At 46.1% G+C, this 19660-nt stretch overlaps 1 protein-coding gene across 7 annotated transcripts in view; it reads right to left on the bottom strand.

Annotated features, from left to right (window-relative positions):
• KIAA1549L (KIAA1549 like) overlaps positions 1 to 19660 on the bottom strand; it is a 263343-nt gene that overhangs the window by 109396 nt on the left and 134287 nt on the right. For 5 of the 7 annotated variants that reach the window (XM_072759088.1, XM_072759084.1, XM_072759085.1 and 2 more), the window contains 4 exons: positions 8293 to 10836; positions 6371 to 6985; positions 4294 to 4409; positions 1205 to 1424 (listed from right to left, as the gene is read on the bottom strand). In XM_072759088.1, the coding sequence (XP_072615189.1) occupies positions 1205 to 1424; positions 4294 to 4409; positions 6371 to 6985; positions 8293 to 10474 (3133 nt within the window). In that variant the 5' untranslated portion in view covers positions 10475 to 10836. The remainder of the gene's footprint in view (positions 1 to 1204; positions 1425 to 4293; positions 4410 to 6370; positions 6986 to 8292; positions 10837 to 19660) is intronic. The other 2 variants (XM_072759089.1, XM_072759090.1) reach the window with 1 other exon arrangement.

Here is a 19660-nt window from a genome sequence, read left to right as displayed (position 1 = left end):
TGGGGGCTTGTCAATTGACCTGCATCACTTAGTTGATTCTTTCGACTTCAATAATTTCTAGTTTCTCCACTCTTGGGGCTTACCAACCACATGATCAGAATCGCGAGGGTGCTTGAGAGGAAGATTCCGAGGCCAAAGCTCAGAGCTTCTGATTCAGGGGCACCCTGGAACAGTGTTGGTCCAAAGCACAGATTTTATGGATGCTCAGCTCTTACCAGTATCCACTGGTAATACAGGAAAAAATTAAAAATACGGTGCCTGTTGCTCATAAAGTCCTAATTATATAAATTGAGAAGGAAGGCTCCTGTGAAGGACTAGTTCCTTTTTTAAAAAATATTTTATTAATTTATTAATGAGAGACAGAGAGAGAGAAAGAGAGAGAGAGAGAGAGAGAGAGAAGCAAGGTCCCCATGGAGCAGGGAGGGAGCCTGATGTGGGTACTCGATCCCAGGACCAAGCAACCCGAAAGGCAGATGCTCAACCAACTGAGCCACCCAGGTGCCCCTGAAGGACTCTTCCTTTCTTTCTTTCTTCTTTCTTTCTTTCTTTCTTTCTTCTTTCTTTCTTTTTTAATTTTTTTTAATTTTATTTATGATAGTCACAGAGAGAGAGAGAGAGAGAGAGAGAGAGAGGCAGAGACATAGACAGAGCGAGAAGCAGGCTCCATGCACCGGGAGCCCGATGTGGGATTCGATCCCGGGTCTCCAGGATCACGCCCTGGGCCAAAGGCAGGCGCCAAACCGCTGCGCCACCCAGGGATCCCCTTTTCTTTCTTTCTTTCTTTCTTTCTTTCTTTCTTTCTTTCTTTCTTTCTTTCTTTCTTTTTTTAGATTTTATTTATTTATTAATGAGAGATACAGAGAGAGAGAGGCAGACACAGGCAGAGAGAGAGAGAAGCAGGCTCCATGCAGGGAACTGGAATGGGACCTGATCCCAGGTCTCCAGAATCACACCCTGGGCCGAAGGCAGGCACCAAACCGCTGAGCCACCCAGGCGTCCCTGAAGGACTATTTCTAATAAATCCAAGGTGAGGAAGTTTAGGTTCATAGGCAGGGAACTTGGACAGTTGATTAGCAGGGCCCTTTGAGGAAGGTACACAGGACTTTAAGAGACAGAGCCACTAGCACTCAAGTTTTTAAACAGGCATCTTCGTGATGCTGCCCCCGATCCCGGAACGGACAGGAATCCTTTCTGAGGTACTTGCCTGTTCTCAGCTGGAAGCAGCCTGCAGGCTGGGGATTCCATGGGGAGGCAAGTACCGCCACTGACTGTAAGTTTGGGGTGTGTTGCTTCAGATCCGCAGTGACATTGCTGATCCCATAAACACCCAGCATCTCAATCACGACAGCAGGCAAGTACACCAGCCGCCCTTTGGTAGCATAATAACCAACGGTGACATTATGAGAATGTTCCAGAATGTCCACCTACAAAACAACAGACCCACAGAACTCAGTGTTTATTTCCACCATACTTGAAGTCCTTCTTGGTATTTCTTCGAACCACAACCCTTATTGGCATGGCTGGGGAGCAAGATGTTCTCATTTGATGAATATTCTAATAATTTATAAAAGTGCTACGTGGATTGGCAAGTCTCAAAATAGCGGGATAGAATGAAATACAACTTATTGCGAACCAACATGTAAGGGAATTAAATCTGTGGGGGTTTTCTTGATTCCTTAAATGCCTCAGTGTCATCCTGTGAGCACCAACAGTCACCCAAGAAGGCAGACAGGAGAGGGCAGGCAAAAGAGATTTCCAGAGATGAAATGCTGGGAAAAACAGCTTTGTTATAGTTCTCGTCATTTATGAAAATGAAAAGGCGGAAATGATAGATGAAGTGGGGGCTCCTTTAGGACGTAAAGGAGCCTAAAGGCTCTTTTAGGGATTAGTAGTAGATGAGGTGAATTCCTCTTTCTAGAAACTGAGAGAAGGACTGTTCAGACTCCACTCCATTCCTGGCTTGTAAGTTGGTTCAAGACCAAGGGGAGGATGGGGATGGGCTATGGAAAGTCTCCCTTAAAACTGAGTCCCAAGGGACACTGATGTTTTGAGTTTTTGACCCAATTTCTCTGCCTCTCTTTCTCTCTCTCTCTCTGTGTGTCTCTCTTAAATAAATAAATAAAACCTTTTTTTTTTTTTTTTTTTTAAAGAGACACAGGCAGAGGGAGAAGCAGGCTCCCTGTAGGGAGCCCGGTGCAGGACTCCATCCCAGGACTCCAGGATCACACCCTGAGCCAAAGGCAGATGCTCAATCACTGAACCAGGTGCCCCTCAAGATGTTTTTAATAGAACACCAGATCACCTGTTAAAAGAGTGGACTCTGCTCCAATCCTAATGACCTCAAGGAACAAGTCTCAATTTGGGGATTATTTTTAGCACCTCTCTAAAGCTTGCTAATCATATTTTTAAACAAAGGGATACCAGAGACATCAGCCTTAGAGCCTTCCTCAAGCAACAATGTCTAGCTTGAATTTAACAAGTCATTACCATTAATCTCATTTTTCTGATTAGCTTTTGTTTGTGGCAAATGATCCTGATTTTCACTCCTGGCAGTAATATCAGACATCCTTTCAAACGTTTTAAAAAATGGGCTGATTTTTAAAAAATGAATTCATAACTGATTGTCACAGTGGTCTGGGATGATTTGCAAAAAAGGTAAAAACTGAAGGTAGTTTGAAAACAACCAAAGTTGAGTGAAAATTACATGTCAGATGACCAAATAAAAATGCTTACATTTTCTTCTTTCTTTCTTTTTTTCTTTCTTTCTTTCTTTCAAGACTTTTTTTATGTATTCGAGAGAGAGACAGAGATAGCAAGAGAGAGCAGGGGGGAGAGGGAGAGGCAGGCTCCCCATGGAGCTGGGAGCCAAAGCGGGGCTCCATCTCAGGACCTCGAGATCATGACCTGAGCCAAAGGCAGATGCTTAACTAACTGAGCCACCCAGGTGCCCCCATTTTCAACTCTCAAATAAAGTTTCTAGTGCAGACGTCATGGATGCTTTTCATGAAATGCCTCTCTTTTCTTTCTTTCTTTCTTTCTTTCTTTCTTTCTTTCTTTCTTTCTTTCTCTTTTCTTTTCTTTCTTTTCTTTTCTTCCTTCCTTCCTTCCTTCCTTTCTCTCAGAATTATATAAAAGGGATTGACAGGGGTGCCTGGGTGACTCAGTCAGTTGAGCATCTGATTCTTGGTTTTGGCTCAGGTCATGATCCCAGGGTTGTGAGACTGAGCCCCACATCTGGCTCCATGCTCAGCTGGGAGTCTGCTTGAGATTCTCTCCCTCTCCCTCTGCTCCTCCCCCCATCCTACCTCCAAAAAAAGAGGCTGACAATGACCAATAACCTATGTACCAAACCTCATCCCTAGTCCTTGGTGTGGTCATGGAGACGACGAAGCTAGATACAACTGCAGGACAGGCCTCAAAGGAAAAAAAGCCAGAGCAATATTTTTAAGAGGCGAAAAGGGTTGTCCACTGACTGCCAATCACACGTAGGGCTTTAAAACTTGTAATCAATCCAAAAGAGTGTAAAGTGAGGCTTCCATCGCTTGGATATGCCATGGAAATCAGCTGGCGGTTACTAAATAGTACTTGGCATTAAAGTGCTTGGGGAAAAAAACATATTTATTTCCCTGTCTGCTGCTGGCTATTGAAGCACAAAGTTGGACTCAATTTACAATAATTTTTAAACTTCCAGAAATAAATCACTATTTACAATGCTGAGGAAGATAAAGGGAAAGGAAATGGACAATTTCTTAAGAATTACACTAACACTATTAAATACTTTCCCAATGGGAAAGTATTTAAAGTATCCCCAATAACGGGATAATGGGATGATTTAAAACAGTATATCTGGGGCAGCCCGGGTGGCTCAGCAGTTTAGTGCCACCTTCAGCCTTAGGGCCTGATCCTGGAGACCTGGGATCGAGTCCCACATCAGGTTCCCTGCATGGAGCCTGCTTCTCCCTCTACCTGTGTCTCTGCCTCTCTATCTCTCTCTCTGTGTGTCTCCAATGAATAAATAAAATCTTTAAAAAAAATAAAAATAAAAAAAATAGTATCTAGGCTTGGAAAAAAAATTAGACATAAGGCAGTCAACCTCCATTTCTATGTCAAAATTGGACCTTTTATCCAGTCACCTCACCACATATTATTAGCTATCTGCCAAAATGAAGAAAGACACGGCTTCTGACAAGAATGGTTATGGTACCCAGGGAGGAGGAACACAATCTAAACATACTCTGGGCCCAAGAGGAAGGTGTGGATGGCTTAGTCTCATTACAGAGCCAAGAGACTTACGTGAGCCGAGATGTCGTTCTGGTGGAAAGCCTTCCGTAATGCCTGTGTGAGCCCTTTGGCAATGTTGAATTTCAAGGTTTCACTGCTCTGCCCTCTCCTTGGGGTCAGAAAGAGAACTGTGGGACCAAACAGAAGCACTGTCATCAGGGTAGGGCAGCAGACCCCCTAATTAATGAGCTCCCCTCTCCTCTCCATCCTCCACTTCCTACAAGTTCTGAGGAAGTCTGGTGGGTGCAGGTCCAAGCAATGAGAGCGGGGGCCTGGGGTTGTTGCTCTGGGGTCCCACTCAAGCCCAAAGAAGGAAGGCCCTTGTATTTGTGTGGCCCTGGCAGAGAGAGAGCTAATACGCCAGCCACGCTTCATTTCTGACCAACTCTGTCCTTGACTTTGAAAACTGGTTTCAGCGGTACCAGGTCCTGATGGGGGGCCTGCAGAAAACACCTGCCACAGCGTTCCTCAACAACCTGCTTAGGCACAAGCCCTGAGGGAGGTTGTGCTGCCCAAACACCCCTGATTCAGGAAGCTGAGTTCCCACCCCACAAGTGGGGCAGAGTGGGATGGAGACCTGGGGTGGAGACTGGCACCTGTGACTGAAGGTGACAGGTGCTATCTGAAGGGAAGCCTGCGATGCTCTAGGAACATCCAGCCTGGACCTGGGCAAGGGGGTGGGGATCAAGGAAGGTTTCCTGATAAGCAAGGCCATCTCCTGATGAGTGGAGAGGGACCGCCCCTCGCCACTCCCAGCAGAGACGAGACCAAGTTCAAAGGCACAGGGTGAGGATCGAAGCCTTTCAGGATACATGTTTAGGCCTGGTCCTGCGGGCGATGGGACGTGAAGGGCTTTAAGCAAAAGCATACATTTTAGAGGGTCCCGTTGACTACAGACTGGAGAACAGATTGGAGGGGGTGGGGGCTAGTCTAAGGCAGATAAATTTGGTTGTTGTTGCAGAAATTGAGGTGGCTGATGACAGGGTGAACGAGGGACGCAGCGGTGGGGATGGAGAGAAGGGTGCTGAAGGAAGTTGAACTGAATGAAGGGCACCGGTGGTTGACCAGGTGTGGCTGGGGTGACGGGGGTGGTGGAAGAAGGGGGAGGGGTCAGAATGTTCCAGACTTCTGCATCTAGGTGTTTGGGGTTGCCTGCCTCTCAGAGGAGGGGGAGTGGAAAACCAGATGGTATAATTCCTTGAGAAACAGAAAGAGATACTGTACTTTCTGGTCTGCCTAGTTTCACAATTTCCCATTTTAGAATAGGCTACGTCTCCAGATATAATTTCATTTAATCCTTTGTAGGGTGAAGAGGAAGGCGGGACTCGAGCATTCAGCACTGGCTTGCTGGCTCAGATAACGTGTCTAGTGCTTTTTATAGCCAACACTACCCCACTGTTAAAAGCACCCGGTGCCTTCCTGCCCTGCTTTGCTGCAACTGGGAGGTGGTGGCTAGAGATAGCATTTACCACCCGACATTTTCACGGCCTCCTTTTCAACATCGAAAGAAATCCTGGGCACCCTCATCGTGCAGCTGTACTTTTTCTACCTGCAGGCTGAGAATTCAGAAGCCTTTCTGAATTCTGCAGGGCTTCCAAGACGTGACATTTTATTCATCATTCATTCATTCACGTGAGACATCACTGGTTTGCTCTTCAGGCAAAATTCACTACGCGTTTGTTTTCCCGGATTCATTGGCAGAAACGGTTTCCCTAGGGGGGTCTCTGATAGCAGGACTGATCCCGGGACCAGAATGCAGGTCACGTAAAGCTCCCTTCTCCTCTGTCACTTGATAAGGACCGGGGCTCCTCAATCTCAGCACTCGGACATTTGGGGCAGGGATTATCCTTTGCTGTAGGACCGCCCTGTACCTGGGGCGTTTGACAGCATCCTGGTCTCTGTCTCACTACATGCCAGTAGCACCCTCCCTACCCTCCAAAAAGGTCTTCAGACAGGGCCAAACACCTTCCGGGGGAGAAGGAGCACAACTGTTCCTGGCTGAGAACCGCCGATCTCATCTCTGCTACATCTCTGAGGCCAGGGCGTGCCTGCTGCTTTCAAGTAAACTCCAAGGACAGTGGACACTTACCTGTCTTCACCAGGAGCCTGCTGGACATCTGACACTCCAGGTTGGATGCCATTTTGCCAGTTGTGACCACAGCGGTCGACGCAGCGGGAAGGGCAGTGTCTGTATTTTCCGCTGGCACAGGTGGCAACCGGGTGGCCCTCACGGGTGCTGTGATGGATGTCAAGGCTGCTGTGATAGTCAGCGGGCGTGTGGTGGATGCTCTGGGCGTGTCTGGGTTGGTGGGGTTCGGGAGGCCCGTGTGCATGGCTTGTGGTTTCCTGGGGAGGTGTGTAGTGGACAACAGGCCGGAGGCGGTGCCTGTGTTCCCTTGCATGGCTGTATGAGCACTCACGGTGTGTGCCGCTCTTGAAAACATGTAGGTTGGCGTGAATGAAAAGGCTGGATGCATTGCCCCTGGCGTCGTCTTTGGGCCAAGTGCTGTGTTGTTTGTGACGTTTTTAGCTAGAGCAGTGGTCCAGCTGCTCTTGACTGATCCTGAGGCCATGGCTGAAGGGCTGCTGCCAGGGCCCTTGGCAACCAGGGCTGCAGACAGCGCCAGTGGACTTGATTTCCCCAGTAACGACGTGGCCACCGCTGCTGCTGTTGGCTCCACCTTGGATGACACAGAGGGGTCTGCTGCAGAAAGACAAAAAAGCAAAGGTCTGTCACTGGTCTGCAGCACACATGTCACTTGTGGTGGTGATGAATGGATGTCACTTACGGGTTTGCTGGCATGAAAAGTCTCTGTGCTCTGGAATTTAGGCAAAACAGCTCTAGGTTCATTAAATCAATTACCCCTAATGAGAGTGTCACTTATGGAAACCTGTGGTTGGCAATAAGGACATTTAAATTCTGAATACAGGGATCCCTGGGTGGCGCAGCGGTTTAGCGCCTGCCTTTGGCCCAGGGCGCGATCCTGGAGACCCGGGATCAAATCCCACGTTGGGCTCCCAGTGCATGGAGCCTGCTTCTCCCTCTGCCTGTGTCTCTGCCTCTCTCTCTCTCTCTCTGTGTGTGACTATCATAAATAAAAATAAATAAAAATAAATAAATTCTGAATACAGATCTCCCTCTCCTTACAATGGGGTTACGTCCCAAAAGACATGTCATAAGTTGAAATGACCATAAATAAAAAATGCATGTAATACAGCTAACCTACGAACATGCTAGCTTAGCCTAGCCCACCTTACCCATGCTCACAATACTTACATTAGCCCACACTGGGTTTGCAAAATCATCTAATAAAAGCCTATTCTGGGATGCCTGGGTGGCTCCGCGCTTGAGTGTCTGCCTTCAGCCCAGGGCATGATCCCGGGGGCCTGGGATCGTGTCCCACATGGGGCTCCCTGCACAGAGCCTGCTTCTCTCTCTGCCTGTGTCTCTGCCTCTCTCTCTGTGTCTCTCATGAATAAATAAAATCTTTAAAAAAATAATACAAGCCTATTTATAATAAAGTGTTGAATATCTCAGGTAATTTATTGAATAGCATACTGAAAGTGAAAGAATAGTTGCATGGGTCCAGGATGGCTGTAATTGTATCATTGTTGACCCTCATGATCGCGTGGCTGGCTGGGCGCTGCGACTCGCTGCCCTGCCCAGCATCACAAAAGAGGATCATACCACTTATCGCTAGCCTGGGAAAGGATCCAAATTCAAAATCCGAAGTATGATTTTTACTGAATGCATGTTGCTTTTGCACCATTAAAAAGCTGAAAAATTGTATAAGTCAAACCATCCTAAGTTGGAGACTGACTGTACTTTTCAAAAACTCTAGTCAGCAGAGGATCAAGGACGTGACTATTTGGGGCTGCTAACTGATTCATCATCCTTAAGGTGTGTTTCTGCTCCTTCTAAGCAAAGCTGCATATCTGTGTTGAACATGAAGATCCTTTGTCCACAGAAGCGGCCAGACCTGTTTGGGGGGGTACCGGGAAGCAAACTACCTGCACGAGTGGTTGCACCTGTCCATTTCTCAGGGTGCTGAGAAGCCAGCAGAACTTTGGATGGGGTCCTGAATACGACCCTGGTTGACAGAGGAGGAGATTCGGCAGTAGAGTTGTATCTCAAGACACTCTGGGATGCTGGAGAAGCACTTGTCACAGGAGACAGATCGACATCACTGGAAATTGAGAGGCTCGTGTCCATTCCATCTGAAAGCACTTGCTTCAAGTTGGCTGTAAAAGTTAGGTTTGGAGAGGCTGGCAGAAGAGCACGTGTTGGATGCATAGGCAGCTGTGGACGGGGATGAGACGTAGCCTGTTGGCTAGTGGGTGCGTACTCTTCAACCTCCGCTGCTTGGAAGTCTCTGGAATAGTTATTGGTTATGGACACGAGGGCTGTGTGGTTTCCAACCATGGTAACCTCTGACTGTTGAATGGGCTGGCTGGTGCTTGTACCAAGGACTGGATGCTGGATGGTAAAGCCTCCTGCAGTCACTGAATGCCCAGCAGTAGCTCTGAGATCTGAAGAGTTTATTGTACTTGCAGCTGATGTTGAACCACTGGGAGGAGTAGTTGAAGCTGAATGAGTTTCCCAACTGGTGGAGTTAATGACGTGCCCATTTAAATCATAATTTGTTTGCTGCGGCAAGCCAGATATCACTGGCTCTATGTAGAGCGATCCAGTTTCTGTGGAAAGAGAACTCCAGAAAACATCTGTGGTTGCTGGCATTTTCACATGTCTCACTGCGGAGAAATCATAGACTTCAGTGGAAGAGGGAAACGCTGTCACCTGTTGGGAAGTTGAAGCTGGCAACTCGGAGCGATCTACTACAGATGCATGGGTTTCTGGCTTGATGCTGGACACGCTAGGGGATGGGGACATAGTCTGGGTGCTTTGCATGGAGGGCATGGAAGGGAGAGCTAATTCTGAAGGAAGGAGGTTTGTTCTCGCCATTGCAGTGAAAAAAGATGGAATGTGATCTGTGCTAGAATCAGAGGTGAATCCATTTACAGTGTGAGGACTTGGAATGTCTCTACTTGGAAGGGGCTGGAGAGCAGCTGTCCAATTTGCCTTTTTGTTTTTCTCTAAAACAGCTGTCACGCTATCTCCTTCTCGCAGGGGAGGTGCCCATGTCATAGGAAGAAGATTGGGAGATTTGCTTGAGAGGGGCAAATCTGTAGCTGCCGCAGGAGGGGATCGCTCGCTGCCCTCATCTTGGGGAGCTGGCCTCTGGGGCACAGTGGAGGGGGGGGCAGGATTCTGCACTGGCTGGAGGAAAGTGGGCGCCGAGGGAAAGTCGGCCGCTGTGCTGACTGATGCCCCGGAAAGGAGGGCTTGCCCTCCGCTGGCGGCTGTGGGGAGAGGCAGAGGAGAAGGCACCAACGAGGGAGACCTGTGATCCCCCAAAAGGAGGGGCCCTTTGGAATTCTCTGGAGCTGCTGACAAATGTAGGGGGTGAGCGGGGTCGTTTGCTGTAGCAGGGGCTAGCTTTCTGCTGGTCGTTTCCATGGCCACTGATCCTGCAGTCTGGAAAAGTGAAGACACGGCCTCCTGGGTCACAGCTGCTGCTGCTGCTGCTGCTGCTGCTGCTGCTACTTCACTCTCAGATGCCGCCAAAGACACCCCACTGTGCGCTCCCTCAGCCACCCCAGCTTCCACTGGCCAGGGAGGTGTAGGCCTTGAAGCCACTTCCAGCACCGACTGTGAAGGAGTTCCATCTGGAAGCTGAGGAAGACTTCCAGGTGTCAGGGGAGGGGGAGGCAGGTGGGCAGAGCCCAGAAACTCGGGTGTGGGGGAGCCTGCTGAGTGAGGACCCTCGGCGGGGGGCAGTTCGGGCTGCTGCACTGTTGAGGGTCCAGAAAAACCAAGATGAGGGGTGCCTATCAAATCCTGGGCATTTTTGGCCGGAGCCTGGTTTATGCCCCCAGCAAACGGGTTTGGGGAATTAGCTGCGCCCTGACCTGAAGAGGAGCTGGTTGCAGCTGTGTGTGTGAATAAGGGCACTTGGGTGGGTTGTTCGGCTGGTTTAGAAAAGATGATGGAATGAGGTGAGTTGGGAGCCAATGAAGAGGATGAACGTGGAGGGAGAAACGGGAGAATGTCTGATCTTGGGGAATGCCGGGCTGAAATGGAAGGAGTCCCTACCCACACTGGCTGAGATGGGGTCGAGGACAAGGGGAGCATGCTGATGTGAGGCAAACCTGACTCGGAGGCTGCGTCTTTTCCCCCTTGAGGTCTCGGGTGGACCACAGACTCGCTGGAATCCTTGGAAGGCTCCAGGGGGGCGCTGTGGCCACTTCCTTGGAAAGGGGAAGCAGAGAAGTCCCCGTGAGCCCTAGCTCTGCGGTGCGTCTTGGGCGGAGGTGTTCGGGGGAACTGCAGCGCGCTGGTGTTGTCGGGGGACGGTCCCAGCACACTCTGGACTCTGGCCACTGCCGAGGAAGACTGGACTTCTGAGAAAGGCCATGTTGGTGAAATCGGGAACACCTTCCCATGAGGAAATGACGCCGGGGTCGGGCTGGCTGTTATCTGGAGGTTGTCTGTTCCTGCAAAACAAAATTCCAGCGGTCAGGCCTCGGATAATCCTCAAGTGCCTGCTGTGGGAGGTCCTGGAGAGAAGGGGTGGCCCAGACGGGCACCTCTCCATCCCACAGCTGCGGCCCCCAGCACAGACACTCAGTACACGTATTTGGCATCGACGTGAGGACACGGATGCAAATGCCACAGCTGCCCCACTGGGCAGGGCTGGTGAGCCACGGTCTCCGAGGAAGTGGTAGGTAAGCAAAGATGCAGAAGATACCTGTGTATCTTCAATCTTGTTTCCATACCACCTACAAGGGCTGGACTGTGAAACTCAAGGCCTAAGAAATCAGAGGTGAATGCGGCTACCTGCCGGGGCCTATGACGCCCAGATAAACCTCATCCAAGAACCCAAACCGCAAAATGAAAGGACGGTGTCTCTGGATGCAAATGTCTTTTTACGCCACTAAGTCTTCTTCAGCCAAGTAACTGAGGTTGTCTATGCTTGCTTGGCAGCAGTGACATCTTTCTCTCTGAAAAATAAACTACTCACATCCAACTGAGGACTTGAGACATCTCACAAGACCCAGTGTCACTATAAGCACCCGCAGAGATGTCACACTGGCAGCACCCACAGTTCCTGAGTGAAGCTGCAGGGAGAAAGGCCAGGAGAGAGGGGCCCCTGAATGGTGAGCTCCTCGGGAAAGGAGGCAAGAACATAACTGAGCAGAGAGCTGGAAATTTCATGCCGGGAAAGAGAAACAATCCTTCTTGACCATTCTCTCTTGGGTCCCCTTTCCATGGTTCTGCAGTGTTGATGGTGTTCATGAGCCCAGAGGTGGCTAAGGGCCCTTAAAAGTCACATTTTAAATTAACAAAGAGAGAGAGAGAGAGAAAAAAGGTACCTCTAGAGCTTTCTCCATTATTACGGAAAAGCGTTAGAACTATCTGACAGAAACAAACAAGCCAAGGGGAGCTGAAGTTGGAAAATCTGGTCTGAAGTGGAGTGAGGTGGGAAGGTGAAGATGGGTGATGTACAGGAGCAAATCTGTGTTTTAGAACAAGCACTCTGGCTATGGAGTGAAGAACAGAACAGACTGGGAAATGGTGGGAATAGATGACAGGAGAGACCAGAAGGAACCTGTCATCTCCCCCATCCCCCTCACAGTGGTCCAGCCATGGGAGGACTGGAAAGCTGTGAAAAGGAGCTGATCCATGGTAGAGGACTGAAATAGATCATCTGCTATGATCCCTTTCAATTCTCAGATACTGTAGTCCTTTAAATATGTTTGTGTGTGTGGGGGGGGGGGGGGGTGGTAATGGCTGCAAATTCTCCTATACGCCTCCCATTAAGAGGTAAGGTCCACTCCCCTTGAAGATGAGGGGGCTTGAGACCATTCAACCAATTACAGTATGGCAGAAGCAATGTCACGTGACTCCCAAGGCTACCATCACAAAGGGCCAGGCAGCTTCTACTTGGCCTCTTGGAAAGCTTGCTCTCCATATACTCCCTTTCTGAACATTACAAATATCACTCATCCAAACAATTCAAACAAACAAAAAAAACCACACACACACATAAAAACACAAAAACAAAAAATAAATATCACTCATCCTAGGGATAAGCCAACAATGACTTCTGTTTGGACAGATCAAGAGACTGGTAATCTAAAGAATTTTAAAAGAAAGTAGCTTAAATGGTAAGAGATTTAAGGAGGTTCTGGATACAGAAAGATGGGGAGCAGAGATGGAGTCATTGGAAATAACTTGCTTATCAAGTTTGCATAGAATCCCATCAGGACTAAACTTAGCCTTGAACTGAAGGATCATTAACTAATGAAATACAAAACAGGTTAGGAGGTGCTTGGCCCGGTTTGGAAGCATAATGTTAGAAATGATGAGAACTGCCTCCCTAGTCTCCCCAGACCTTGAGCCCCAACTAAAAACACCAAGATGCATAATGATGGGTTGTTGGAGCCTCTGTCTTCCCAAAGCCCTTAGAGCTACTAGCATGTCATTCCCAGGGCTTGCACATAACACCAGACCAGTGCTGCTGTGCTCAAACTATTCCTGCTGCATGGCCTCCAAACCTGAACCTCGCAAAAGCCCACAGGTACATCAGGCTCCTCTGCTGCTTTTTCTCTGCCCTGAACTGCTCCCTTCAGTCCCGAGGGCTGTCAGGCCTCCGTCCAAGGCTGTTTTTATCCCAGACCCAACAGCAGAAATCCTCCTTTCCAAACTCATCAGAGTCTGCTACTTAAGAAATAGTCTCCGCTCAAGATCAAGCCTCCCAATGCTGCCCTGGATCTCTTTCTGGTTTCCTCAAACTACTCCTGCAAAATGCGGCCATAGTCACAGTCCTTTCCCACACAGAATCTCCTTCCTCTGATGGCCAGAGACACTGAGGAGAAGGATGCCTTCCCACAGGCAGCCTGGGTCCCATTTCCAACCAGTCACAAAGCCATTCACTTTGTCCCATTCACTGCCCACCAGCAGGTTTTCTTCATTGCAACACTCAAAGAAAAGCAAACCTGATCAACAGCAGCTCTTGAATCTAAGAAACTAAGATAACCAGTTAATAAGCAAGTATCCCAAACCCTTCTTCCTTGTATGGCAGAGAAAAATATCTACAGCTTTCTATCAGACTTCAGAGTCAGACGGCCTGGATTCCAACCCCACTCCCCCATTTGCTAGCTGTGTGATCCTGTTCAAGTTACTTAACCTTTCTGGGCCTCTCCCTCATTTGTAAAATGGAGACTATTCCAGTACCTACCTCTTGGTACCTACATTACCATGAAACTGTTTTAAGTATTAAAATGAGTTGATACAGGGGCACCTGGGTGGCTCAGTCAGTTGGTCTGGTGTCAGACTCTTGATTTCAGCTCAGGTCATGATGTCAGGGTCATGAGATTGAGCCCTGCATCAGTGCAGAATATGCTAAAGTTTATCTTTCCCTCCCTCTCCCTCTGCCTCTCCCTATGCTCACTCGCTCACTCTCTCTAAAATCAATCAACCAATCTTTAAAATGAGGTGACACATGTAAAGTCCTTAGAACAGTGCCTGGCACACAGTGCTCCCAAAACACCAGCTACTATTGATATTGTTGTTGTTATCATTACTTGTGTAGCCCAGCGTAGGCCCGGATGCACGCCAAGGCATCCTCAGGGGCCCTGGATACTAAGTCATAAGTCAGAAATGCCTTGCGGCTCATGCACGGTCACAATCCCACACATCTATAGGTCCCCTTATAGTCTGCAGAATCTTTTCAAACCCTCATCCCACCTTGTTCTTCATGGAACCTGTGAGGTAGAGGATAAAGGATATTACCCCCTATTTTACAAGTGAGCAAACCATGTCCCAGGGAGGTTAAATGCTGGCTTGGCCAAGGTCAGACTGAGAGCGACCCTACAGCTATGATTCAACCCCTCTGACTTCAGATCCAAAGCTCTCTGCTCCGTGTGAGAAGGAGTATGTCTTCCTCTGTCGCCGTCCTCCTGGAAGGACCCGGACAGGGAGGGGGGGTAGCCACCCCCATCTCCTGAGTGTGATGATGAGTCTCTCTTTGGTGCTGCTTTGACAGACATTACTGAGCTAGCTCTAAACTCCCAAGACCTTGATTCCCAGACAGTGAAAAGAGATGACTCCAGCAGCATTGCTATGTTGAAGCATCATACCCATGGTTCTGAAATTTGGCATCTGGGACATTCTTCCTAACATGGTTTCTCCTGGGGCTTTCTCAATGTGCCAGTTAAACACAATCACATTGCTGCTCCTTGAAGTGATGCCAGCAAATAGAAGGCTGTGTTTACTGCTTCAACAGAAGCTTTTTAACTACCAAAGCTCTTTCACAGTGATTTTCTTCTTTAAAAAACAAGTTTATCGCTCTCAAATCCTTTGTGAAACAGGTTTAAAAATAAAGTTGATTCCCCCCATTATGACAGTAATACATTTGCTCTTTCATTTTTGAAAGCCTCACTTTACATGATCATTACAGAAGATTTAGAAAGGATGGAAAAGTTGAAGCAAGAGTCCCATGTGTCCCTCAGCCCCCTCCACAGGCATGTCCCACCACATGGAGAAAACCACAGTTCACACTGTGGTGAGTTATACTTCCACATTTCATTCTTGGAAGAGCTTTGGTTGATGTGCTTTTCAGACCTGTGATCACATTGCACATCCAACTTTGCACCTGCTTCTGGTCTTTTAACATTATTTTAAAGCATTTTTTTCATATTGGGTAAGGCTGCATATAGTACCCGCTAAGACACAGTATTACAATTTGTTTGCCTCTTGACTATCAAGATACAGGTTACTGGGCAGCCCAGGCGGCTCAGCGATTTAGCGTTGCCTTTGGCCCAGGGCGTGATCCTGGAGTCCCGGGATCGATTCCCGCATCGGGCTCCCTGCATGGAGCCTGCTTCTCCCTCTGCCTGTGTCTCTGCCTCTCTCTCTCTCTCTCTCTCTCTCTCTCTCTCTGTGTGTGTGTCTCTCATGAATAAATAAATAAAATCTTTAAAAAAAGATACAGGTTATTTATATTTTTTCAGTATTATAAATAATAGCCTCCTCTCCTTCCAATTCTATCATCATAATTGCTGTACAGCAAGCGGGACAGATGTAATGGCCTCCTCTTATGGACAAAGGTCACCACACACATCTAACTGTAACACCATCTGCATCAGAAGTAAATCAATGGGGCTTCAGAGTCTCTCTCCTCCTCCTCCACTCTGCCATCATTCTGATCTTTCTGATAGGGTCATTTGTAAGTTTAAAAACCTTACCCCCACTATGAGGCACCTGGGTGGCTCAGTCGATTAAGCATCCGACTCTTGATTTCAGCTCAGGTCATGATCTCAGGGTTGTGAAACAGAGCACCATTTGGGCTCTGTGCTGAGCGTAGAGCCTGCTTGGGATCCTCCCTCTCCTTTTCCCACTGTCCCTCCCCACTCTCATACCCTCTCTTCAAAACAAAACAAAAACAAACCAAAAAACACCTCATCCTAGTAGACAGCCTAAACTCAACCACAGAAAATACAATTAACCACCAAAACTAACTGATCCTCCCAAACAGGACAATCCTATCAGCAAACTTTTCCAAACCTTCCTATTCATTTTTACTAGTTCATTCTAACAGCCCTAAGGGGAGTTGAGACCATTTTAATCCATTAGTCAAGAAAGACAGGAGATGTAGGAATGAAAAGCAGTAATAGGGCCTTAGAAAGTTGTGCAAAAGGCATATTACCGGGCTTCACACCATGATGAAAAGTGTAAATGTAAACTGCTTCTAAGTGATAGGCCCATAATTAACACGTCATTGTTCCCACAACTCTCCATTTTTAGCTCTATTAGAGTACTTTCCCTTTCTGCTGAGAATTAGAGCCAATAATCTCCCTTATTTGCTCAATCACTTAGCGATTTATCTTCCAAATCCTTTCTCAGATAGTCACTCTCTTACACAGATGAACAAGCTGTAAACCTTACCAGGAAGGTAGTCAAGTGTCCCCGGGGAGGGTGTGGCACCTGGAAAAAGAGCAGCTGCCTTCACAGCCCACCTGCCTTGTTCCAGGTGTGTCAAGTTAGGCAAGTTACGGACCGGACCTCTCTGTGCCAGTTTCCTCCTCACACGATGTGGGCAGTAATAATCTCTGTCCCACAGGTCATCTTGAGGCCTAATGGCATTAACCCATGTACAACATTTGGAACACATCCTGGTACATGGTCAGCAGTTAATCTAAGTTGCTTATCACGATGGTCATCAAGGAGCACAAAATCTAATTAAGAGGTTTCAGAGTCACGTCTTTTGTCTAAACTATGATAACAACAAAAAAATAAAATAAACTATGATAACAGTAAATTATTATACTCCCACTTTGTGGTAAGCTTATTCTAACCTCTCAGGAATAGGTCACACTTCTTACAATGAATCCCTTGTCTCCAGCTATAATTCTCCAATGAGTGCCTCGGTGATCCACCTGGCTTTCTTGGCATTAGTAATGCCTCACAGAGCCTCTGCGTTAGATTTCTCCCCTGAAGTCGGCTTATTTCCACAAGCAAGCATGTGGTTTTCAAAATAACTTGCTCGGCATAGTTGCAAAGTAAACACTTTCCCATTAAGATTGCTTACAAACCTGACACATGAAGCTCACTATAGCTAGAGCTGAGATGCTGAGAGGAGAAGGCAGAGACAGAGCAACAGCTTCTCCTAATGTTCATGTTCTCATAATAAATAAATACACATATATAAATGGATAAATTTCACAAACAAAATTAGTCCAGAAATAAGAAACCTAAACAAATTAACATAAGAAAAAGAAGGTGCTATTGAAAAAGGCACCAGGAGCAGATATACTCATCTGAGTTCCCCCTAACTTTTAAAAAAACAAGGTAATGCTAACGTTATTAAACTAATTCAGGCTTTGAAATCTATGAAAATGTTCCGGATTCATTTTATGAAACCAGTATTGCTTTAATATCAAGATCCAATAAAGATATATTAAGTAAACAAATAATAATCAAAATATGTAAATGAATGCAGGGCAGCCAAGCAAAAGTGTGTGGGGGGAGACAGAAAGATTGCAATAAAAGAAGTAGGGGATCCCTGGGTGGCTCAGTGATTTAGTGCCTGCCTTCAGCCCAGGGTGTGATCCTGGAGTCCCGGGATCAAGTCCCACATCAGGCTCCCTGCATGGAGCCTGTTTCTTCCTCTGCCTGTGTCTCTGCCTCTCTCTGTGTGTCTCTCATGAATAAATAAATAAAATCTTAAAAAAAAAAAAAAAAAAAGAAGGAGAAACCCATTTATACTCCAGGATCACAATTGTGCAATTCTATAAAAAAATGCATGTGTATATATAACAAATTACTTAATGCATAAATTATCAATAAATTAAAATGTATAAAGTCTGTGACAGTCAACACAACACACAAGCAGTCCACAAAACATACATAGACACAAAAAGAGAATGTTAAGACTTTTCATTGCATTTAAGGTTCAAAGAGTATGATCCTAGGCCAAACTGCACTCTCAAATGTTTTCCTAAAGGTGATTATTTGCAGCCTCAACCTTACATTATCTACATTGTTATTCATGATAGGCAGAGACCTTTGCATTCACTTTGCATCTAAAAAAAGTATTTTGTTAGGTTGAAAAGACAATAATCCTGTATTAGGGACATCCAATCAAACTGACAGTCTCTAAAACTGAGAATAAGCAAAGGTAATCATGTCTCAACAACTGTTCCCACAAATATCGGTTTCATGTGACAATCTGAGGGGGGGGAAAGGTTTTGTATTCAGAAAAAAGCTTAGGAAATCTCTTCCAGGAGATTCACAGTGCAGACAGGTACACCAAAGTCTCCAAAAGTCTTAAACAAAAGTTATATTTAATCTAGAAAATCCTCAAACTAGTTGACTGTGGAACTCTTTCTTTTTTGCATGATACCAGCTAATATCCTAAGGAATCACTGCTCTGATGAACACCTTGAGGAAACTCTAACTTAAGATCATTTCAGAGTATAAAGTCCTTGCCCTTGTGCAATTTCAGATACAGAAAAACCAAAGGAGAACTTATGGGTGGACTAAATCCCTCATGGAATCTGAAAACATGTTCTCTGAAATTACATAGCTGACAAATTCTGCTCCAGTATGCTCGTTTCACTGCATATTTTATCAGACTTATTCAGAACTCTTCTACACACAAAAACAAAAAAACAACAAAAAAACCCCCCAACTCTTCTACAGATATTTATCACTTGAAAGAACATAAGGGTGAATACCAGGAAATCTGTAAAGTTCTGTATAACAAATGTAAGGAACTATCATTAAACTGACTCTAATGTCTTCTTGGGCACTAAGTTGATTTAGGTAAAATGATAATATCAAAAATTTGATTGTTTCCCCCCCTGACTGGAGACATACAAGAAAAATGCTCCACTGGAAAGCCTGTGTGATGCTTCATGGATACTGATGTTCTTTTTACAACTAAACTCTAAAAACCTGTAAGTATCTGTGTGGGGGCCAAGAAGCAGAATATGCTGCTCATATTAATAACAAGTATTATTATTAAGCCTTAATTCATATTCATTGATGACTGATGCAGACATAAGTTTTACTACAGATGTCTAACCTCATTTATAATGAATATCACTACTTCAGGATTTGTTAATTCAGATGCTTATAAAAAGAAATTATTGACCAATCCTATTAGGACTGAATAACAATTTAACTAACTTTAGGTAAAAAGGAAGAAAATATTTATTCTAAGTCAATAATTTTCAAACCCTTCAGAAGTGTCAAAACTCAAAAACATAGCCAACATGTTCAGAGCAAATAATTTTCATTAATAGTTTATTTGCTCTACCGTTTACATGTGATATCAAGATAGCATTTATTTTTTTTAATTCTATAATTTAGAAGCTTCTGAGACTACATTTTCTTTCATTTGGCAGAAAGTAGTAGTAAGATCTATCTATATAAAGTTTAAATGTATTCCATAAATGAAAGTTTCTGTTCTATCTCCCAAAGCCTTGGTCTATCTAGTAATAACCCAAATCGTTAGACATAATTGTTCAGCATTGGCAATGGATTTTCCTTCATCCTCCTCGTCACCAGGACAATCTGTGACTAGCAACAGATGAGATGTCTGGCCAGAAGTAGGGGAGCCCAGAAAGGGAACCAGAATGCTGTGGCCTACCCAGCACAGATTCCTCTCTTGTCCAGGAGGAGCCTAAGACAGACTGCACACTACTTGGTCAGAGGGGAGATGCCATGTGTGTCTGCTTAACTTAGCCATCTACTTGAAGGACAAGAGTCCACAGCAAAAAATTTCCTACTGTAGACATGAAACTTATCCTC

The sequence above is a fragment of the Vulpes vulpes genome, chromosome 5, assembly GCF_048418805.1.
Source record: "Vulpes vulpes isolate BD-2025 chromosome 5, VulVul3, whole genome shotgun sequence".
NCBI classification, from domain to species: Eukaryota; Metazoa; Chordata; class Mammalia; order Carnivora; family Canidae; genus Vulpes; species Vulpes vulpes.
Note: the sequence above shows the minus strand (reverse complement) of the source record. Positions and strands in the feature narration are given on the sequence as shown.